The 25,795-nt window shown below is 34.1% G+C and overlaps 1 protein-coding gene across 1 annotated transcript in view; it reads left to right on the top strand.

Annotated features, from left to right (window-relative positions):
- Positions 1–762: 762 nt before the first annotated feature.
- Positions 763–25,795, top strand: part of LOC150106910 (sialin-like) — a 74,366-nt gene continuing 49,333 nt past the window's right edge. Inside the window, exons 1-4 of the mRNA XM_090393503.1 lie at positions 763–959; positions 9,135–9,328; positions 16,711–16,944; positions 24,443–24,626. Of these exons, the coding sequence (XP_090249629.1) occupies positions 821–959; positions 9,135–9,328; positions 16,711–16,944; positions 24,443–24,626 (751 nt within the window). The 5' untranslated portion in view covers positions 763–820. The remainder of the gene's footprint in view (positions 960–9,134; positions 9,329–16,710; positions 16,945–24,442; positions 24,627–25,795) is intronic.

The following is a 25,795-nucleotide window of genomic DNA, read 5'->3' on the forward strand; positions in this document are numbered from 1 at the left end:
TGTACTGCTTTGCAGTTTTTGACTTAACCATATATAAGAACTGTAATTAAGAATCGGAAGACCAAGAAAGAGATGGCATGAGACAGAAACAGGCCACATGGCCTAAATTTCCATGTTAGGAAGAAGAAGAAGAAGAAGGAGAAGAACTGTAATTAAATAATAGGCTATAATTTACTTGAAGCCATTCACGAGGTGCCTGTTCACACATTTAAAAAGGAAACAAATTTAAATTTAAAGCGATGTAATATTCAGCTTAAAACTTAGTGGTTGTTATGTTACTTAAAACCTTTTCAATAAAAAAAAATTACAAGAAAAGCTGTTTTGCGAAATAAAAAAAAAGGTGGGGGGGGAGGGGGGGATATATCACCGGATTTACAGTGACGTAACATTGTTGGGATTTCAAGTGACACGTGCATAGAGTAGCGGTGAGGAAGCTTTCAACGATGACTTGAACATTAAAGAATTAGCATTATAGCAAATATACATAATTTTTTTTCGGAAAAGCATTCGGTATTAGCAGAAATAGTTTTTATTTTCTTTTTCTTCAGCAGATTATCATGTTTAGCTTAGAAACATGTATATGAACAAAGTAACTTATTTTTCATTTATTTGCAACGTGTTATTTATTTACATTCTGTACTTTGAACTCCTACAATTTTGGACATCTGCTAGAAAGGCTGGCTGAGAAGTTTTTCATTCTTTTTATGAATGATTGGTCCTGTCGTTTATAATTTAGAAATTCTTTTTGGTACGTTATAATTTCAGAAAACCAATACGCTGTTCTCAGTTACTTATATAGGTATACTATTCACAAGTGAGGATGCATTTAACTAACGAAGCAGAACTTAATCAAGTACTTCTAAAAAACTTTGTAGACTCCAGAAGTAAGGGTAATGCCAAAATTTACCGAGACTATGAAACGAAAAATCATTTTCTACCGCAATGGCTCAGACCTTCAGGTAAGATTATTGGGGCATACTCATGTAATTTACAAGAACAGCGACTTACATATTATGAGATATGACAAAGAAAGAAAACGCTCTTTTCTTTCTTTGTCATATTATCACTAATGTTACCTATCACTGATTTACATTGAGCTTTGTACTTTTTTTCCCCCTCTACATATTCATTTTCAAGATGTGCATAACTACCACAACTAGCTATATGTAGCAGGGTTCTCCATTTTCATTTGTTTATAAATTTGCTGAAAACATACTGCGTATATTAATAAGTAAATTTCTAATGCTGTTAATGGAAACATTCACGATATATCATAAAATAGGCTTTGGAGGTTATTCCAAAATCAAATTTTATGATATGTGATTAATGTTCCCATTCTCATTTTAAATCTTGTGCTAATGCCATAATGCCACATTATATAAATTTATATTGGCTGCTTTTCTTTTCTTTTCTTCCTCCTATAAATTCGAGATATTAAGAAATTATATTAATCCTTTATCCAAGTGTAATGGTCTACTTCTATAAAATAAAAATAAAATAAATCAGTTAAGTCCTTTTAACTGATTTATGTATTGGAGTAGGCAAGACCTTTATATCCTTTCTAGCTTTTGGAGACTGAGTAGGCAGTTCAATCTCCCCAAGTAGCCAATCAGAGATAACTGGCCCATGTGACATGGGCCATGTCTATCACTAATTATAGCAACCACTGATGAAGAGGCTGGCAAACAAGTGCTGCCATCTCTTGGTATCTAACCCTAACAAGATATGCCACTGTCTGAAATAATGTGGGTACTACGGTCGATTTTGTTGAGTTTACAGGATGAAAAACCCACTTGCCCGTGCCAGAGATTGACTAACTCGGGAACCGGTCAAAGAAAGGCTTAGAAAAAGTTTCTCCATTCTGTGACTAGACTTGAACTTAAGTCAAACTTTGAGCGACCAAGCGCAGAGGACACAAGCGCCACTTCCACTGAGCTACACAGGCCTCGGGTCTACTTGTATATAGAGGCTGATGACTTCACATTCAATTGTCTTAGTATCCCATAGTGTAAAGCACACACCAGTTCAGATATATATAAAAAATGCTATACACAAGTAGCCCAGTTGTAAAAATACCTTGCAAGCAAACATTGTTTGTATACACTGGGATAAAGGATTAAACCAAGAATATAATCTCTTGGAATCTTTAATTTATAGTATAACCAAGTAAAAATAATCTTACAATGGCTATTTCTAACCCAGAGTATTTTAATAATAAAGTGTGACATCTTTTAACTACTTGTATATGGAAAGTATATGACTTTGCATTACTTCAGCCTTGGTGTCTCTTCTGGGTCTGGCTCTCACTGATGTGGTTTTGCTTGGATGTGAGATGTTCCATGAAGTGGACCTCTGGTTGCCTTGGTGAATGTCCTCCCTTTGGGATATGAGCAGCTCTGCCTTGTTAGTGGGGTGGGCCTGTCGAAGAAAGTTATTTGTTAAATTGTCTTTCGGTCATTCACTGAGATCAGAGTGATCTGGGGGTTTGTCTGCATTTTTGGAGAATTCTTTTTACTTATATAGTGGGGAGTAGAGAGGCTTTGGATGGTGGTTGGTTTTTGCCTGTCAGTGAGTGGAGCCACTGCTGAAATTCCTGTCCTGGGGTTGGTTCAGGTCAGGAGCAATGAGTTTAGTAGGTGATCCTTTAGTGTCACTCAGTCAGATTTAAAGTAAATTTTAGATCACTGTGAGTTTTTGGAGAGGTATCCCTGCACTTTAACATGCATCAATAACTGGTGTGGGTAGCAACCTTCCCATAATGCACAGCATTATACACATCCGAAATGGAGGGTGCTTTGCATTATAGTACACATACTAAGACAATTGATGTGAAATCATTAATGTCTATATTAAACCAATAATATAATTTCTTGTAATCTTTAATTTATAGTATAACTAAGTGAAAAAGCTCAATTTCTTCCACCTGTTCTGTCCATCAGTCTGCTTCTTCACGTTTTGTTTAGTGAATATGTAGTAACATAAGACTCAGTAGCTGTATTTTCATTATTTTGTTATTAGATATTGCCCTGCTGTATTTTCAGTTCCAGATTCAAAACTGTTTTTGACTGAATATGGTCACACACACTGTATATTATTATTATATCAGTGCACCTTTATGAAGTTCATAGACTCATCATTAGTAATCTACTAACATCAACACAAACCATTTTCACAAACCTGTCATATCTTGCTTTGAATTCACTAACAAAGCACTCATAACTGATTCCAGTCATTTTCCCCATTTTCAAGGGACAATGGGAAAGTGGGTGAATGACTGGAGTTAGTGATGCTTTCATAAGGATGAACCACTTTCATAAGGACTAGAAAAAAAATCTATTCCTCATGCCCTTGCTAACTCCAGTCTTAATTTCTAGGGATGAACCAAAGTTTTTCCCATACTAGTCATGTGCTGAAAAATTTCCTTTGTATCAATCCTGTAAGCCCCCTGAGCAACTTATGTCTCTATGATATTTCTTTTCCTCCTTTATCTGCCTATTATTCTGCCTCTGTAACCCAGAAATCTTCAATCTCTTCATATGGAGCATCCCCATAGACTCTCTACCATCTTAACCCTTGCCTCTGGCTCAGCTCCACATCTCCAAGAGACATGAAGCCTTATGAAGAGGTATAATAACCTCTTATCTCAATTTAAAAAACAAAGAAAGAAAAAAAAGCCACTTTTTGTATGTAGCTAATAATCTTTTCACCTCAAAATGTATAACCTTACATTTTGCCACATTAAACTGATATTTGTTCTCCTTTGCCCATACTACCAATCTATTGAAATCATCTTGAAAATTTTCACTGTCATCACACACACACACACAGTCTTGCCATAAATACTGTTTCAGCTCCCCCCCCCCCCCCCCAAGCCAACAGAATATGTGAGCCCAGTTCCATTAGTGGCACTGTGCACAGCCAATATTCGCGTGTTTATCGGTAGGGAGAGTTGTCTAGCTGTATGGGTTAACATGCAGTGGGGAGATTATGAGAACTCAGGATCAGTAGGATGTTTGTGTATCAGATTATTAACCATTATAATGATACAGAAGATGTATCTGACTGCCAAAGAACAGGTTGACCACACTGCGTTAGGAAACAACAGCTTGTGAGGGCTATGAAGGCATGCGTCTGCCATAATCCTGTGAGAACACAGAAAGTGATGTCATGAGAGATGAATGTTTCTCAGAGAATGATATCACATATACTGATGACTTGGAGGTGAGTGCCTATTGTCATTCTACTGGACACTTTCTAACGCCAAAACTTGCACTTCAGAGGGTGATAAAATCAAAGGTGCTTTTCAGGCAGTATGTGAAAACATACACAGATATTTTCTTCATAGAAGAGGAAGAGTCATTTGACTGCCAAAATGATCAAGTATATGTTCTGGATGGACTGCACCCCATAGCACCCAGGATTCAGAGAGGTCATCATCCCATCAGTGATGGGGTGGTAGTGTATTGGAGGTATCCAAGTCGCATTTCTGCAAGAAAGGGATCAAAATCTCTGCCAAAGTGTATCAAGATACTGTGCTAGAACCTGATATACACCCTCTGAACACTTTGTTTCATGTTAGGCAGTGGACTTTCCAACAGGACTCAGTCCCTTCACTGATTGGCCATCTAGAAGCCCCTGATCTGAATCCATTGAAACTTCAAATTGTGGTTGGAGTTTGAGAGAGTAGCTTGTAGGAAACAACACCCTGGCATTGCCAGCCTGAAAGTGGATTTGGAGTGAGCAGTGGCAGAGTTAATGTTGGATGTTGTGTGTGCCATCATCAATATTATTTTCGTGTCCAAAGACTCATTGAGAGATGGGATCTACTCTACGACATTCCATCTTCATTACTTAGTCCATCAACTACACCAAACTGCAACTACCATCATCATCATCTATAGCACTACTGCCCACCACCACTAGTATTTTTTATCTGTAAACTGTGTGTGTGTGTTCTCAAGGCCAATTTTTCTGTATGTGGGATGAAAAATCTGAGTTTTTGGGCAAAAAAACTTGCTACCTCTGCTACGGAGGTAGCAGGTTTTTTTTTTTTTTGTTGTTGTTTTGGTTTCAGTGCCTCTATTTGATTTCAATTGTGCTATGGAGGCACTGAAAAGGTAATCACATCATGCTCCTCCGCGATATGTGACTTCAGGCGTGCGTAAAGGCAAAAGGAGGACATTTCAAACATTGAGTGCTGCAATATGCACATTATGTGTTTGTATGTTTGAAACCTGTAAATGATTTACTGATTGATTAAAAGTCTATGTGCTGTTCAAGTTGCAACAGTACTTCATTTGAGTTTGATTCTCATTGTGTTGAGAGGAATCTTTATATAGGCTTTTTCAATTAATAAGTCCATTAGCTGATCTCTGCATGTGATTGGCTAACTCACCTTCAAATGAAAAGACCATATAAAGATTCCTCTTGTCATGACGAGAATTGAATTTAGGCCTTTTTCTAATAGAAGGGTGCAATATACTGTCATTTTTCCAATTGTGCTATAGAGCCACTGAAAAGGTAATTACACTGGGCTCGTTCGTGATATGTGACTTCACAGACTTCAGGTTTGCATTTGAATGTTTGAAATGGCCTCCAAAAGGAGGCCATTTCAAACATTGAGTGGTGCAATATGCATATTGCACCATGTAATTTACTTTATACGTGGTTTGTATGTGCTGAAAGCTGTAGATGATTTATTGATTGATTAAAGCTTTATGTTCTGTTGAAGTTGTAACAGTACTTCAGTTGAGTTTGATTCTCATTGTATTAAGAGAAATCTTTATGTGGGCTTTTTCAATTAATAGGTGCGTTAGCTGATCTCATACAGAGATAGCAAAGGTTTTTCATCCAGCATATAGAAAATTGTCCAAGAGAATACATGAAATTTACAGACCAATACTACTAGCAGTGATTGGTAGATAGTATTTTATGTTGATAGTAGTATCTTGAAGCTGGAGGATTAAGTAGGGTACACAGTGAGTTGTGTACAGTGGAGTAGTATGCCCCCCTGCAATGAGTCCAGGGACTCCTTGGAGTTGTCACATAATAAGAGTAATAATGTTAGTGGATTCCATTTGGCAAATTTAAGGAGACCAGTCTGAAATATTGAAAAGTGGTAATGATAAGCAAAGTAGGGTATATAAGAAATCAATCACTGACATAACTTCAAATTGATGAGTAGTATATATAGCACCACAAAATACTTGTTAGCTTTTGATATCTTATAATTTTAATACATATTGAAAATAATGTTTAAAATGGTATACAACTCTGAGTTTTATATTTTGAAAAATTTGTTTAATGCCAGAAATTGTTCTTTTGAAAATTTTTGAGATATGTAATATGTATAACACAGATGTCCCAATCTGTTGTAAATCTTTATTCTGTACACTCTTCTCTAATAGGAGGTATGCCTTTGTACATATTGCAATGCTGGGAAAACTCTTCATGAAGCATATTTAATAGATGAATCAATAGATGAATTTCCAATTTGGAGCATTTTGTCTTTTGCTTGGTTTCAAATAAGAATTTTTATCCAACTGATATTTATTTAATTTGCAAAGTGGCCAATAGTTTATAGAAAACTGCATGACAATGATGCTAGCCAATCCAAATTATTAATTTTTTTTTAGCTTTCTTTTTTTTTTTTTCTCCCCTTTGCACAGATTTTGTTTTCACTGGATTCATCTTCATTTCAGGATATTTGATAAAACTTTTATTGATTTGTTCTACAAAAAATGTGGAAGGATGGATACAAAAAGAAGTGGCAAGTATAGCATGTACTGTATACTAACAAAAGAAGCATGTCACTGTTGAAGCTACCTTTGTCTCTCATACACATGTTCCACTTGTTATTGCATGTACATAATTTAAATCACTTTATTTGTTACTGCATGCATAAATAATGCCATTTTAAATACCAGAGTGGAATTAGAAAATACAGAATTATATAATTACAGAAGAATGCATTTTTCCCCCTTTCAGAAATTATAAAAATATTAGCATTTCATGCATGCATGCAGTGCTTTTTTTAATTATTTTTTATTTTTGGACAGTATGCAACAGTTCATAGTGTCATCTTTATTAATAGTGATGTTAATAAACTTACGGATGCAATTCATTTAGAAATTTGTAACATTCAGTAATTTTGTAGCATTTACCAATTATGCAAGTAAGCTTGCTTATTTAATGAAGTTTTCATTTTGCACTGTCTGTTAAGATATATGTTATATAAAGTTTTTATTAAAAATTATTGTATGTTTCTTATGTTTTATATTCTTGTACTATATAGTTAATATATAAAATGCTTAATAAGCTTCGTTATACACTTAATTTGCTATTCTTATTCCAAAAATATTAAGTGCTATAAATAACAATATCAGTAAATATGTTTTTAGTTTTCTTTTCTTATCCTTTTAATTTCAATTTTTCCTGTTAGCAAAGAATGAGTAATGGTACTCACCATCAGTAGCTATTTGTACTCAGCTATTGGTGATGGCTAAGAATGCAGCTCAGCTACCTTCCAGTTGCTAAGGGCAGTAAGTGCTAAAAGAATTCTGCCTATTTGGAGAATAAAAGATTTTAGAGGATTTTTTTAAAATTATTATTCAATACAGGACCTAGTAGGGAAAACATATTCTGATTGAAGACTGTTTTATTAGCTTAGCCTCCAAAGAAAAATGCTTCATTTGAAAATTAATACATGAAAGGTTACTAACTCATGGCAGTGGTCTTTCTTGTAGCAGAAAAACCCTTGCTGCAGTGAGGTTGTTCTTAGTAGACTGCTAGAAACTAAGGGATTGAGTAAAGGGATATGAAGGGAGGTTGTTGGTAATGAAGAAATCTCAATAAAAGGGACCATACTACTTTTTTTTTTTTTTTTTACTTTACTTGAAAGTACTTATATTCTGGTGGAAGAAATTGCGTGACAAGAATTGGTCCACCACTAAAAGGTTGTAACAAAAAGATAGGCAATCTGTTGTGCTTGCATTAATTATCCTAATAGCAATAAAATTATTATAAAAGTTTATTATAAATTTTAATAATATCTTTGTCAGAATTTTATTAAAATTTGGTATTCCTTAGAAAAATTTGTTAGCCCATTTGTCAACTGAAATTTGTTATTTCATTAAATAGGATTTAAGATCTCTATTAAAATTAATAAAGATTTTAAATTGTTTTCAGTTTTTGTTTTCATGAGCTGATTTGTTGTGGCCAAATTATACAAAAAACTAATATGTCTAAGGCACTTAAGCCAAAAGTAGGTTGATGTGTCATAATCACACTATAACTTTTGGTATAGAATTTTTACAAAAAAACCCCACCACGTTTAGGTTATTATTCAGTCTGTGAATAACACAAATTGTCATCACCAGTGCAGTAATGAGGGTATGAAGCGCCTGTGGCAAGTGTCTTGCTTGCACAACCATAACTCTAAAATGCTAAAAATTTTGAAAAATTCAAATGTAACAAGTTAAATTTTACTAAACGCAATATGTTAAATACTTACTATTAACCCCATCAAAATGAGTTGCAGTGTGTCCGTTTGTGTGTCTAAAGCAGTGTATTGCCGAAATTTAAAAATACAATATAAAATAGCGGACTTTTATTATATCTGTTTATTTATTTTTTACATTGTGCGCCCCAAACCTAGTTGCGCCCATGGTGGACGCCTCTTTCACCACACCCTCATTATGGCACTGGTCATCACAGATATTATGACAATTCTTGCAAAAACCACAGAAATATGATTATCAAAAATTTATCTCACATAGTTTTCAAGCAGTGTTCTATAAAGTTATTAGAAATATAGGGTGCAGTATGTTTGGCACAAGTATGCTCAGTCCAATGTGGGGAAGCAGTTTACTTTGTTAGTGAACAAGTTCTATGCTTGAGACCATTTGATGAAAGATTTTTTTTTAAAATTATAATTTCACTGTTTCACTTAAGGTGCCCTAGTTATAATTTTATTTATTTGTTATAAATTGGACTGAGTATAATGTCAAAATATGCTGAAAAGTGGACTCTGATAATCAATGATGTATCTCTTTATACCATATTTTTAATCAGATATGACCTGTATATTATTTATTTATTTTATTTTAGATTTTATTATATATTCTTTATTTTAGCTTGCATTCCAGCACGTTACCTTTTAACCTTTTGGTCATTCTGGGGATTTTTTCTTGTTTATGCTCTTCGTGTGAATCTAAGTGTGGCAATTGTTGCTATGGTGAACAATACAGCAGTTATTCCAGTGGAGTCAAACAACAGGGAATGTCCAAATCTAATCGATCAAACAAATACAACATATAGCTTTGAGAAGGTATGTAATAATATTTAAATGTATGGGTATTATTTCTGGGAAAACTCCCACGTTTTAATGTATGTTTTATTGTTGTCAACTAATTTATTATACAATTCTGTAATTAACATGTGAAATTGAGATTTCCTTCACTTGTTGGAGCTTTTATTTTGCCTACCAAAAGTTGAATTTTATGAATTATAATTGTAGAAGATGGAATAAATGTAGAACTTGTTAAATATTCAGGCATCCTATTTGTCAAATGACTTATTAAATTATTTAAAAATATCTGACAGCAAGGAAAAATTCCAGAAAGTTGGAATAAAGCAATTATCATATCAATATATTAAATATATAAAATGTAATAATCGCAACTGTGAAAACTACAGAGGAATAAGTCTCCTAAAGATTGGTTATAAGTTTTATGTGCAAATACTAACTTCAGAACTTAAATCATATTAGAAGATAAACTTTGTGAAGAACCAAAATGGCTTCTGAAAAGGATAATTCTTTACTGATCTAACTTTTACATTACATTAAAAATCTTAATGAAGAAGCATTGTGAATTCAACATAGAAACATGCTTAGCATTTGTAGATTACCAGAAAAACCTTTGACAGAGACTTTAGGAACAAAATGCAGACCATACTCAAGAAGCTAAATATTCCAAACCAGCTACTTGCATTTTTGGAATATTTAGATAGCAATAGCTATCATGTACCTAAACAGCCAAATAGCTGTAAGAATGAATTGAATGAATCGAAAAAGTATTGAATAGAAATCAATAAACAGAGAGGCTCTCAAGAATGCCATTATTTAATACCTACAGGCCCGGCGCGAGGCAGGGGCGGAATGGGCGGATGCCGCAGGCAGAAAACTTAGAGTTTATGTTACAATTATACTGGAGGCAGAAAAAATTAAATTGGATATATTTTATATTTAACAAAAATATTAAATTTATATATACATATTTATAAAGATAATTATATTTTATTCTAATTATATAAGCTCCAAATAATTATTTTTATTTTGATAATCCCTCTGACCACTACTGTCGACAGGGTGTAGCATAGAGGCAGCCTGCCTCACGGCGCTCGTTCAGCCGTATTACGGCAACAAGATATTTTACAAAAATACAGCATTTAGTTTACGAAATAAAAAAAAGGTGCCATTTCCTATTGACAGTTAAATGTTTTTATTATATTTTATTAATAAAAAAATTATAGTCATACATACTAAAACTAAACATTTTAGAACCCACTTATTAGATACTTAAGGAAACAACCCATAAAGTAACATACAATGTGAATTTCATAAATATGTATATATTTATGAAATTCATACTTATATAATGTATATTAAATTATATTAAGCATGAATTCTCCTACTCAAATTGCTAGTCACTTTCGTCCCGACTTTTCATGTTGGAGCGATAACTCGCTCCCTGCAGCAAACAATACACCCTCCACAAAGCAACTATACTGGAAAACAATTAGTTTTATCATGTCACTGAATACAGTTCACAGACATTTGCAGAGTGTGTAATATATTTCTCAACAAATAATGCAATTACAGACAACTGGGAATATAAACATTAACTAATGAATCACATCTTCCCTCCAACAGAAATTGCTATACACACTCAAGCAAACCACATTCTACCCCCCCCTTCATGAACGTGCTAAAATTAAAAAATATATAGTGAATGTATTTCAGATATTATGGAAATTTAAGAGAATTAGCACTTGCATTAAATTATCAGCTTGCTTTTTGTTTGGGTCGTGCGATCTTTTGTTAATACTGCACCAATCATTTGCACTTCTTAATAGATGTTATTTCTGTACTGGCCTAAATCGCACACATCTTTCACTTCTCATTAGTAATTTGTCAATGATTGTTCATTATGTATCTCAAGTCTTAAATTACTGGTAATTTTTGCTTGATATAATGGGAAAGAAGATGACTCTGTTTGGGTAGATAACTTTGCACACATGGAAACCGTTCTCAAGGACAGAAGAAGTGATGGAGAATAAAAGCTTCTTGGTAAGTCATACCCATTTTCATTTTTTTTTCTGTATTTGTTTTTCTGAATGAGTTTTTCTGTTGTTCTTTATCATTTGCCTTTTTGAAGATTTACAAAACAGGGTTGTTATTACTAAAGGGATGGGGAGGATTCAAGATTTGGAAGGTGCAAGAGGAGAGTGTTACAAATACTTAATTCTCTGAATGTGAATAAGGCAATGGTTCTGGATGGGATTTCACCATGTGTTTTAACCACACTACCGGCCAGGATGTATATATGCATCCAAGTTAGCATGGATGCGAAGTGCATATTAAAATTGTAATGCCATTGATATTACATTGAAATATATGATGGATACGAAGTGTTTGAGGGTGCGTATTTAATCCATAATGTGACTGGTAAGGTGGTTAAGGGAACGTGTTAACTGGTGGCTCTGTTGATTTGGCTTTTCAGTGAGAGTCTTGTCTATGGGAAAGGTGCCCAAGTAGTGGAAGGAGAGTAAGATGGTTCCATTGTATAAGATTGGTGGTAGAATGGAAGTGTAAACTATAGGCTAGTTTGTATTTCTTCTGTAGTTGTTCAGATTTTGGAGAAATTAGTGATAGATCATATACAGCATTGGGCAGATGAAGGTAATGCTATCGCTGAGGTTCAGCATGGATTTGTTAAGGGAGTGGTTCATGAGTTAAAGGCATATACTGCCATTTTATTTTATTTTTACAAAGGCATTTGACAGTGTGTCCATGATAAGCTGATATTAAGTTATAGCAGGGGTGTCAAACTCATTTAGTTTTGCAGGCTGGATTTGAAACATAAACTAGATCTTTTGGGCAGGATAAGGACAATTATTCCTAAAAATCCTATTCATAATATTGGTTCATAATAATTTGACAAAAAAAAGTTTTCTGGATATTTTTTATCTAGTCAAAAATTTTTTGACTAGATAAAAATATTTTATCTAGTCAAAAATAAGCAGAAATATTTTTTATCTAGTGTTTTTTTTTACCTTAATTTTCTGCAGTCTCCTGAAACTTGATTTCTCTTTTTTTTTTTTTTAACCAGAATATCAAAGTTTAGATAGGACTTGATGGTTGAAACTTTCATTATTGCATTTAAACGGTCATCAGTTATTCTTGAATGATATTTTGATTTGTTTATGTGCATTTGAGTGATTAACTGCTCACAAACATATGAACTTCTGAAGATAGACGTTATTCTTGCAGAAAATCGTTTGAATTTAGGATATTTATCTCCCAAATACAGATAAAATGTTTTTATGTCTACTCTTGAAAATTTATCCTTAAGAGCTAAATTACACTTCATATCTATCACTTTAAGTTGGAGTTCTTTAAGCTCAATGTCTATGTCAGCAGAAAAGGGAGAATTTTTACTTCATTTCATGTAAATCTAAGAACCTTTTTTTGAAAATCTCTTCTTAGATAAGAAATTACATAGCTGCACTTTTGAAAGGATATTTCTTCATAATTGGGAGAATATTCAAGTGATTTCAAGGTAGCAAAATGAAATAAATTCCCTTTCATTTGATTGGCCAAAACTCAAGCTTGATCTCAAATGCTTCAATGCATGAAGAAAGTTCAGTCACTAACTTAGTGCTTCCTTGCATTTTTAGATTCAGATCATTCAAATGACCAGTAATGTCAACGATAAAAGCTAAATCCAGAATTCATTCAGTATCTTCAAATTTAGGCACATTTTTTTCTTTCATTTCCATGAAAACTTTAATTTCACCAAACAGTTCATAGAAGCATTTCAATACAATTCCCTTACTTTAGCCAACGAACATTACTGTAATAGGGCAGTCCATGTGGTCAATCTCACTTAAGAAATTACCAAATTGTTGGTGATTTAAGTCACATGCACCTATAAAATTAACTCTTTTTACCACAATATCAATGACATGGTCCATTTTGAGAGCTTTGAAGCATGGTATTTAATGATGTATAATGCAATGCACACCATAGAGATATGATCTTTATTTAATAGCCTGCAATTTTGATTTTAATATGGACACTACACCTAAATCACTGCCTGCCATTTGCAGAGCTCCATTTGTGGTCAAACTCACCATCTGTTACCAGTCTATGTTTAATTTATCTAAAGAGATAACTAAAGATCAAAATATATCTTCCCCTGTTCTTTTGGCCTTTCAGAGGTATAAGCTCCACAAATTCTTCTATGATATACATATCTTCATCAACAACTCAAATAAAAATACAAAACTATGCTACATTAGTAATGTCAGTGCTTTCATCAATGGCAATAGAAAATGCAAGAAAAGAATGAGCTTTATTCTTAAGTTTTAGAGCTATCCATAATATGTTCTGCAATAGTATTCCTTGACAATGATATATCTGAAAATAATTGCCAGTTTTTAGAACAAACTATCTTTAAGCCTTAATCATAGATTTTTTAACAAATTCACCTTCTGAAAAGGACTTTGACAAAATGGGTATTTCATTTGCAATTATGTAGCTAGCTCTAACTACAATAGCACTCTTTTTATGTATGCTTTTAAAAACTGACTCCTGATTCTCTAATTGAGTGTGTAGTTTAACAATTTTTTCTTTGCAAATCTTTCCACTATAATCTTTAAATTTCTTTTCACAGTTAGTTTTATAATATCGTTGCACATTGTACTCTTTAGCAACAGAAATTTGTTTATTGCAAATCAAAAGATCAGTTTACTGTCCAATTCAGCAAAAAAATATAAATCTGTCCCTTTTTTTTTTTTTTTGCATTATTCTACATTCACTGTCAACTTTTCTTTGCTTTGGCTAATGAGGTTAAGTAGATATAAAATTTTTATGACTAAAATTATGTAAATCTAAAATTAGCTTTAGTGAAAGCAGTACACTATCAGACGAGTATATATATATGTGGTGTGTGTGTATATACACACACACACACACACACACACACACACACACACACACACACACACACACACACACACACACACACACACACACACACACACACACACACACACACACTTATATACTTTGTCTAATGCAGCTTTGTTTAACTCGTTCGTTCCATAGTGTAAACACAATTCTGCAGTGCAAGGTAAAGCCTTAATCAGTTTATCTTTAACCCTTAACTGTTAAGGATTAAAGATAAACTCTTTTATGATCTGTATAGGTATATATTAACAGAATAATTTAAAATTACAAAATAATAATGAAATAATTTTTTTATAAAATTGAGCTGCAGGCAGGATTTGGCCCCGGGCCATATGTTTAACACCTGAGTTACAGTATATAGGTTTGGATATCAGGTTAGTGAACTGAACTGAATTGGCTCTCTGATAGATATTAGAGAGTTGTGTAAAAAGGAGCAGTATTAAGGTAGAAGATCACAAGTGGAATCCCTCAGAACTCAATATTGGGATCTGTATTGTTTAACCTTTATATCAATGAAATTGATAATGGATTGCAGGGAGATATTCATTGTTTGCAAATGATATGAAGCTGGGAATGGTCATTAGTAATAGTGATGATGTGGTACCTCTTCAGGATGATTTGAATAAGCTGAACAAATGAATTGGGAGGGGAGGAGTTTCTGCAATTAAATGTAGAGCCTTGAAGTTTGGGGTTCATTGATGGGAAGCTGCATACTCTATTGGAGGAACTGTACTGGATGATGTGGAGGAAGCAAGTGACCTTGAGGTGTGATGATTAATAGAAACTTGAAGTTTCGAGGCCATATCGCAAAGGTAGTGAAGGTAACCCAGAGGATCGTTGAATACTGAGAAGGATGCTGTTCAGCAGAGATAGAAGAGTTGTTTAAAGCCATGATCACACTGGGATTATTGTGCTCATATATGTCGTTATGATATTTGAAGAGAACAAATTAACTTTGGAGAGGATGTAAAGGCAGATAACCAAAATGATATCAGGACCTGTAAAATGATAGACTGAGATGTGGACAGTAGAGTTTGGTTGATGGAAGGAGAGGTGATATGGTGTTAACATTTAAACTGTTGAGGTAGTTTCAAGATTGACACTGGGGAGTTCTTTCATATGGTAGATCAAGAGGAAGGAGCTACGACAAGGGACCTTGATGGGCACATTGGACAAATTGTATTGTGTACTTAACCATGGAGCGGGATATGCCAAATTGTCTTGTCCTTCCAGTTTGCATATTTGGTGGGCACAGAACAAATTGTTACATGATTTCCAGAAAACCAAGGCTATGTAGAAGGGAAAATAATTTTTGCTTTCAGGTTATATAAGTGATCATAATTGAAAAACAAGAAATTCTTTATTTGTTTGTATTTTTAAAGGTGTTGGAAGTTATGTTCCAGTTATCAGTAATAATATTCAATATGCATTAATCAGATATGGACTATTTGCATATGACTGGCACATCTGAGAGAATTATTTAGTGGGAATATTTAGTTACTTGAAGTTGATAGGACATATTTCAATAATTGGCAAAATAGTTCAAAGATTTACTTGGATTTCAATATCCAAGTGATATTCAATCCATGGATATTCAATATCCATGTTAACCACCTTACTGGCCATTATGGATCAAATATGCATCCTCATACGCGTTGTATCCATCATATATTTCATGTAATATCAATGGTATTACAATTTTAATATGCACTTCGCATCCATGATAACCTTGACGTCTATAGATGTCTTTGCCGGTAGCATGGTTAATATGCAGAGATAGAGAGATTATTATCCTTCTTCATTATAAGGTCACATCTTGACTACTGTGCATAGGTTTGGTTACCAGAGTTTTTTGGAGATGAGTTGGTGAAGAATTTTCAGAGAGGAGTGACCAGGCTGGTGAGAGCATGGAATGCACCTTATGAGCACAGATTGTTAATTTGCAAATTAACAGGTGGAAAAGAAGGGCCATGAAATTTATTACTTATAAGTTATTACTAAAGGGGTTCTATAAGATTGACATAAAATAAATTTTTCAGGTGAAAATGGATTGCCAGAGGTAGTTGTGAGTGCTCTGACAGTGAATGAGTTTAAGGTAAAGAAGATGATAGGTATTGTGTGAATAATGGTTAGTGTAGATCGTGAAGAGTTTTCTGACTGGATGGAGGTACATGTCTAATAATAATTACTTCTTGGATGTTTTCAGAATTAGTATTTAGTTGCATCTTTAGATTTGGGATGTTGTGAATATTGTTTTAATACAGCAAGATAGTAGTATGTTTCCCCCCCCTTAAACAGATGACTTGTTTTATAAATGATTTTTAAACGAAAATCATTAATAACAAAGATTCTTCTCTGAAGTGGAATTTGTATATTTGTTCATTTTATAATTTTAAACTGTTTTATGTATACTTTATCAAGTGCCTATCTTATGAGGATGTACTTTCTTTTTTAAGGAAGGAGAATTTTTTTGGGATGAAGAAACTCAAGGATTAATATTAGCTGCATTTTTTTATGGTTATGTAATCACCCAAGTGCCTGGAGGATGGTTGGCAGAGAAATTTGGTGGGAAGTGGTTACTGGGTGGAGGAATTTTTTGCACTGCTTTCTTCACACTACTTACTCCCTGTGCAGCTTGGTTAGGAGTTTATGCTTTAGTAATTGTACGGATCGCTGCTGGCTTAGGAGAGGTAAGTTTAGAAAAGAAAATTCTTTTTCTTTCCTCCAGATATCATAATTTTCTAGTACATTCATCTCTTGCATAGAAAACACCACTACTCACTTACTATAGCAAATGCCATTATAAAACTCATTCACTATAAGAAACTACTGAAATGTTACATTCTAGGCAGCTGTTCTAAAAGAAATTCACTCTAGCAAACTATTCACTATTCAGATTATTTTCAAGGGGCTAGTAGTTTACTTCAGTGAGTGTTAATTGCGTTTATCAATCTCAGGCTTTATGCAGGGAATGGTTGTATGTGCAGGAAACACAATAAGGACTTAGTTAAATTTTTCTTTTTGTTGGTCTGTTATTTGTTAAATCTCCAATATTGCCAGCATTTTCATTTCTGTTTCTAAGGCAGGCACTCCAGACTGCATCATTCATTCAAGATCTTGGTCTTCCTATAGATATTTTTCTTGGGCTGTGTTTGCTTTTTTGACTGTGTTTACTTCAAACATCATCATCATCATCAAATTCCCTACCATGTACCCTGAAGGGGTGTACAGGATATGATAGTACTACATGAAAAAAATTACATCATTACTAACTTCCTATCTACAATTTTCCTCCAAATCAGTCTGTTACTTGTCAAGACTCCAACATTATCAGATCTTATATTTCTATCGTCTAAGGCACTTTGTACTGTATCAATCCACCTATATCTTGGTCTTCCTCTGGGTCGTTTTGCTGCAAACTTGGCCGAGAACACTTGTTTTGCTAATCTTTCTTCGCCTATTCTGTTTAAATGACCATACCACCTGAGATTAGCTCTGCTAACGCATTCCTGGATGCTGACAATGTCAAGTTCTTTCCTAATATCCTTGTTTTTAATATGACATTGCCATTGATGCCATCTGTTCACGCCTCTAATCTTTCTCAGGACTCTCATATCTGCGGTCTCTAGTCTTTGGTCAAGTGTTTTACTTCTGACTCAGATCCATAAGTTAAAACTGGTTTGAACACTGTCTTGTATACAGCTAATTTAGTGTTCCGACTAATTTCTCTCTTATTCCATATGAATTTATTCAATTGACTTCCTACCATACCAGCTTTGCTGAATCCGTTGTCTATTTCTATATTTAATTTACCATCTTCAGTAAAAATTGTGGCTAAGTAGCTGAACTGTTTTACTTGTTCCATAGGTTCGCCATTCACAACACAGTTGACATTTTCAATGATTCTGCCTATTTTCATTGTCTTTGTCTTTTCATTGCTGACCTTGATACCATAAAAGTTATTCAATTTACTCAGAGAATCTTGCAGACTTGTAGCAGATTTATTTAGAAGTATAACATCATCCGCATAAAGCAAAGAGCTGACATTAACATCTCCAATTTTGATATCCTGTTTAATACCACTTTTCTTCATAATGTGATCCATATAGATAATGAATAACAGAGGGGATAATGTACATCCTTGTCTCACACCAGATTTAACATTAAACCATCTTCCTGTACTTCCTTCAATTCTAACTGCTGACTTATAACTTCAAATAAAGACTAAGTATTGCTTGATATAATGCCCCATTGACACCATATAACTGTAGCTTATTGAATAGCTTCTCTCTTGGCACCTTGTCATATGCCTTTTCCAAATCGACAAAACTTAAATACAGATCTTTTTTATATTCCCATGATTTCTCCACTCTTTGTCGTAAAGTGAAGATCTGATCCTGACAGCCTCTATTTGACCTGAATCCAGCTTGTTCTTCACCAAGCTTTTCTTCCACAATTCTTCTCAACCGTTTCTCAAGTATACTTGCATATATCTTACCAGGAACACTCAATAGGGATATACCTCTGTAATTCTCACATTCAGTTTTATTTCCCTTTTTATATATAGGTACTATGATAGCTCGAAACATCTGTTTTGTTAACCTTCCATCTCTCCATTCCATTTAATCATCATATATCCTAGATTAACTTATGTTCTTGAATGCTAATAAGATCAAATTCTTTTCTAACGCCTTCGGTTGTTCTGCCATAGATGCGATCTGTTCACTTCCTTAATTTTGCCCAACTCATATCTGTTTTATTTTTGATCCACTTCACAGATGTGAACAATTGATTTTAATGCTATGTTGCTAATCTTGTAGTTTGGCTAATTTCTCTCTTATTCTCTATAAACTTGTTCATTTGGCACCCTGCACTTTGCCATTCTTGAAAATGCTACTATCTATTTCCATGTCTAAAAGTTTCATAAAAATTGTACCTAAATAACTAAATTATATTATGTGTTCTAGAAGTTAAATGTTGATAATGTAAATGTTTCTGCTTTTTTATATTTTGCTATAGCCTCCATCTTTTTATTACTAATTTTCTTATTAAATTTAAGATGGAAATTATTTAATTTGGCTTAAAGATTTTATGTAATATATTTATTTAAGAATATGTGGGCATGGACTGCAGGGTTTTCTCCCCAGTTTATCTAGGATGTTTTCTCTTGCAAACATGCTAACCAGCCCGATGAACACACTCATCTCCAGACATAGGACACACCGGGAGGTATAGGGCTAGCTACCTTATCCTTGGGATGGGTACGGCTTAGAAGGGCTAAGAATAGCCTTGTAACAGGCCCACTAGGCCTAATACGTGAAGGAAGAAGAAGAAGAATATAATCTGTGAAAAACTGAGCTTAATCCTGTTATCAGAAAATGTTCAATTTCAACAACAGGTTTAATCATTGTTCCCAAGGGATAGTGTTAATAATGTTAACACTATCCCTTGGATTATTACTATAGCAAATGCCATTATAAAATTCATTCACTATAACAAACTACTGAAACATCACATTCTAGGCAGCTTCTAAAAGAGTCCATGTGGTTAACCTAGTGGCTCTGTGCTTCGCAACCATATGCCTGGGGAGGGAGTGTCCTACGTTCGATTCCTGTCGATGACGTGAGGAGCTTAAGGATCTTCCTCAGCCATAGCCAAGTTAGCCAGTCTTGGCCAGGGAAATCAGTTTTTTTTTCCACCAGTTTATTGGGGTTTTTCATCCCACAAGCAGACAAACCAGCCCCTTGAACACACAGTCGTAGGATATAGTAATGGCAAGGAAGGCAACAGGGAACCATCTTGCTCATAATCGTTTTCCCTAGTTATGGTTGCTTATAGCTACCCCCCCCCACACACACACACCAGCCATATGGCTGAAGGAATAGAATAGAATTCTAAAAGAAATTCACTATAGCAAACTCTTCATTATTCAGACTATTCCCACATAGATTATAAATAACAGTAGAGATTGCAAACATCTGTCTTGCCTCATATCTCATTTAGTTTCAAATCAGATCAGAAATTAGTACAACAGAAATTAGTGATCATTGTTATTATAGATGCCAATGTAGGCCAAAGCACAGTTCTCAAGCCGCACATTGCTCTCGGAAGCTAACAACGCAGCTCACAAAAGACCTCTGACCATTGAAAGAGTTAAAGTAAAAAATCCTTGATGAATTGATGCTGGTCTCTTAAAACTGTAAATTAAAGAAATGCAGTATAATGCAATGTTTTTTAAATATATATATAACCTACACCATATGTTATAGATCACAAAACCTATAACAGAATCTTAACTACTTAACCACTTACCCACATATGGCACTGTTGTGACATATGTGGGTAAGGAAGAGATAGGCCTTGAGAGAGAGAGAGAGACCTAAGAAGGCTTAGGTCTCTCTCTCTCTCGAGGGCAGACAAGATGTGGATTTGAAGTGAGAAAGAAGGAGCATGTTGGGGATGTTGAGCTTAAAAGAAAGATCTGGTTTGGCCCATCATGCCATATTTAGGTGAAACTTTTATTGCTGGCTCTTAAAAGAATCTTGTTATCCATTCACTCAGATTCTCAACAGAAACCAAGGACTTATATTAAATGACAACTGGAAATCTCTCATTAAATCTTTTAATATTTCAGATTTCAGTTTTGCCAATAATCATCTCTAGTCTTCTTTACCTGATGACTGTTAATGCATACCATATGATTTTGCATTCTTGTTTAGGATGAATTTTTTTTCAAGTGAGTGAAACTACAGTAATCTACTGTTTATACAACCTTCAAAACAATGACCCGTTAGTTATCTGCTTTAAGTGGTGCTGAAAGAAACTCGTGTTAGACAGCTTAATGGAGTGAAATAGCACGAGAAAAGATTAAAATATTATTTAATTCTTCCAATATTTCATCTCAGTCACTGAGACATTGTCAGGGAGTACACTATGAGACTTGTAAAACATATACACACAAAGGCAACACAAAACAAAGTGAAATGCATGAATGAAAGACTAGAGTCCTAACCAGGTGGGATGCTCAATTTGGGCACCAGTTGGCAGCCTTGGATGTAAATTGGGATCTCAATGTATTAGTGTTTCCCATAGAGATAGTTGTTGGAAGTTTTTCCACTTAGTTATACTATAAATTAAAGATATCAAGAAATTATATACTTGGTTTAATCTTGACCCAGTTTTGAAAATACTTCAGGCACAAACTTTGTTTGCTTACACCTGGATAAATGATCTTGAAACTTGAATTACAGGGTTTATCTTATGTTGTGCTGACTTTAGTAAAACTGTGGATAGGGTTTGATCTCAACTAGAGGTCATTTGTGTATATGAGGAAGAAGGTGGTGAAATAACAGAACCCTGAAACACATGCATTAATTGAAAAATATGTAGAGAAAGAGAGAGAACATTTGTCACCATTACATTCAGTGAATGGCATAAGAGAAAATTGGCCATCCATTTACAAAGGATGGAAGGCAGACCATAAGATGACAATTTGCTGAGAAACCGTTGATTCCAAACCCTACCAAATGCCCTGAAATGTTGAGTGCAACAGCACAGCTTTGTGCAAAACTTTACATGTTGTGTGTCATGGGTGGAGAGTGATGTAGGCAAAAACGATTGCTGTAAATCTTTACTAGTTGAATCAATATTGCTGGATATTGATTAGTTTACAGTTCTTCAAGCCTTCTTCTCTCACCTCAGTGCTATCTAAAGTTGATTGTTGTTGACCTTTTTCATTAATTTAATCAGTCTGAAGTGAGAGCTATAGATTTATAGTTTGTTGGCAGGCATGTCACTTTTGGAATTGGTTATATATATGGGCTTTCTTCCATGCTATGGGAATAATGCCAACTGAGTATGATATGCTGTAGAGATGAATGATGCCAAGAGTCAGCTTTATATAATGTTGAAATGGCACCATCTGGGGGGGGGGGTTAGAGCACATATTGCATAAAAATTCCCCAACATCTTTTTACAGGAACAGAGACAGCATAACAATCATTGGCACAGGCAAAACGTTTCTACATTTAATCTCTAAAAATCAGACTTAGCCTTGCTAATATTTTTTGGGAGGTGACAGACATTGAATATTCATTGCCATTGTCCCTGCACATCATTGCATAATGTGCAGGAGCAAAGGAAGGGAAAAGGCATCAGGATTATGGGACATCATGGTTTTGTGAAGGGTTAGGTCATGCCTCAGTAACTTGCTCGCGTTTTATATAATACAGTGACAGCTGTACTTCAGAGTTCTGTTATTTCACCACGTTCCTCATATACACAAATGATCGCGTTGAGCTCAAACCCTATCCATAGTTTTACTAAAGTCAGCACTCTCTATTCATCATACTCATAAGATAAACCCTGTAACTCAAGTTTCAAGATCGTTTATCCAAGTGTAAGCAAAGAAAGTTTGTGCCTGAAATATCTCAGGCACTGAGATATTTCAGGCATAAATAAAGGAAATACAAATAGAGACCTGAATGGAGAAAGAATCGAGAAAGTCATCAAGTTTGAGTATCTGGGACTTTGCAAAAGTCCTTGACAAGATATCACATGGAATTTGAATCAATAAACTGCAGCACATGGGGATGGATGTAGGGTTGGTGAGGTTGCCATACCAGTTCTGGCAACACAACATTTTTGTAGTTTCTATGCAAACACTTTCTTTTCCATCAGAAAGTCATCAAGTTTGAGTATCTGGGATCCATTATTAATGTGAAGAATTGCTGTTCAGAAGACATCAGAAAAAGGTTAGGAATGGCTAAAACAACAGTCAGAGACCTGTCTAAAATCTGGAAGGATGTATCTATCTCCATGGGAACAAAGTTGAGGATTTTGGATGCAGTTATTTTTCCAAAAGCGACTTATGGATGTGAGACTTGGAACCTAAAGAAGTCAGATAAGAAACGGATATCTGCTTTTGAGATATGATGTTACAGAAGGCTGTTGAAGATATCATATACTGAAAGGAATGGGTGTTAGAAAAGATTAGTAGAACTTTAAGGCTCCTTAAGGATATTGATAGAAGAAAGTTAAAATATTTTGGACACACAGAAAGGATGGAAGGGGGACTTCTCAGAACAGTAATAGAAGGTAAAGTTCCTGGAAAAAGAGGCAGGGTCAACAATCAATGGATGGTGTGTGTGGAGTGACTGATATTCAGAGAGTTTAGGCCACCAGAAAAGAAGGAAAAAAAAAAAGGACTACATGGCGAGGCCTGGTGTGGCACATCACTGAGCATCGGAGTGACCATACGGCATCTGTAGATGCCCAGTGAACGTAGTAGTAGTAGTGACAGCTGAGTTGAATAAAGTTAATGGGTGTACAGTGATACTGCTGGACTTTGCAAAAGTCCTTGACAAGATATCACATGGAATTTGAATCAATAAACTGCAGCACATGGGGATGGATGTAGGGTTGGTGAGGTTGCCATACCAGTTCTGGCAACACAACATTTTTGTAGTTTCTATGCAAACACTTTCTTTTCCATCATAATGCTTATTTAGATTTTAGCCATTACAGATTTAGTTTAATCATTAATTCAAATTGCCAACCAATCCTCATTCATTTAGTATCTAAATGAATGATTATAGTGAAGTTTCAGAACTAAGGTAAGATCAAGATTGGACACTGTTTGTAGAAAGTTTTTCCCACCTTGGTACAAAGTAAATTATAATAAAAAAAAATTATATTTTTGTTTTAATCCTTTACCAACATGTAAGCAAAGTTTACATGTGATGTATCTTCATGATTGGTCTACGCTATATGGAGGCTGTTGACTTTGTCAACTGCATCAGTATTTCATAATGCAAAGCATACTTCCTTCAGATATGTGTACTGTATATTATATAAGGGTCACTGCCCATTAGTGACTCTTCTCATAATGTACAGCAATATACACTTATGAAAGGAAGTGGGTTTGGTATTATGGGGATAATGAAGCAATTGATGCGAAGTCAACAGCCTCTGTATAGAAGTGGACGGGTGAAGATGTTATGCACAAACTTTGTTTGCTTATGCTTAGTGTCTTGTCTATTATAATTTATTTGGACACTGGATTTTGAAGTTTTAGTTAATTCTGCATTCTGCCAAGTTTAAATGCTGTTTTTTGTATTAAATGGGAATACAGATTAAATACGTATGTGTGTATTATTATTATTATTATTTTGTTTATTTTTTTTTTAGGGTGTAACATTTCCTGCATTTTTTGCTCTCTTTTCACACTGGGTTCCTGTACAAGAACGCAGTACTCTGATGTCTATTGCAGGTAATGGGGCTACTATTGGAACTGTTGTTACCTTACCACTTGCTGCATTATTGTGTGAACATGGTTTTGCTGGAGGATGGCCTTCTGTATTTTATGTGTATGGTAAATATTGATTTTAATCCATTTTTTATCTAATAATTTTCTTCAAAATGATGAGAATGTTATGACACAATTATAATTTAAAATAAATCTTTCTTCTAACCATACATAATATAGTGGAGGAGCCATTGTAATATATGCTAATCTTTCCATTCTTAGAAGTTATTTTGTTGATCCTTTCTTGTTGAATATGACTTATTCCATGACATAATAAAATTCTCAGTGATACTCTTATATTTTATCATATTATATATGAAATTAATATTTAGAACTTCAGAAGTGTATCTAGGCAGATGGTTATAAAGTTTTTTTTTACCTTTCTGTTTTAGCATGACATCAAGATAAATATCAACTTTTTTTTCTTTTGTGTCCTTTTCATTTGCTAAACAAATTAGATTTTGAATGACCAAACAATTTTAAATAACATTATGTCAAAATAATGACTTTTCAAATTTCTATACCATTTAAGACAAATTGTATAGTTACTTTGCATTAAATAAATAAATAAACATTTTTTAATTAAATTAAATATTTTTTAATCTTTGTTGTTTGTTGAAAATTTATTAGGTTATTAGTTTATTTTTTCTTAAGAGATTAAGCCTTGAGCACTGAAATTATTTATGAGAAATGACTGAGCTAATTTAAATGATTTTTAACTGTTAAATATTGTTTTTTAATAATACTTGTTTCCATCCAATGCTTTGTTTTATTGTTTTGCACATCAACAGGCTCTCGGTGTTTTTTTTTCCCAATCATTTACTTAATTTTTTAGTTAAACAACAATCATTTACTTAATATTTCCATGATGTAAAAAAAATCAATGCTGTAAATGTTCACTTTGTACCAGAGTTTCACAAAAGTCTTTATGGGAGGAAAAAAAAATTTTTTTTTCAAGAATTCAAGACCCAGATTTTTATTACAAAAAATTTGTAATAAAAACCTCTCATAACTTTCTTTGAATATATTAAGCAAAGATTCACTCATAACATCTAATAATAGGCAATCATGTTCTTCTTATGATGCACTTATCATGCATCATAAGAAGAACTTTGACCTCACATGCTTCCTAACTGCTTGTTTCTAGGTATGGTTCCGGATTCTACTTCACACCTGTTATAAGCTGTAAATTCTCACTTGTATCTATAATGTATGTTTCTACCATGTCTCCTCTC

This window comes from Typopeltis vanoorti, chromosome 5, assembly GCF_054136105.1.
Source record: "Typopeltis vanoorti isolate ZY-2024b chromosome 5, IOZ_Tvanoo_1.0, whole genome shotgun sequence".
Taxonomy (NCBI): domain Eukaryota; kingdom Metazoa; phylum Arthropoda; class Arachnida; order Uropygi; family Thelyphonidae; genus Typopeltis; species Typopeltis vanoorti.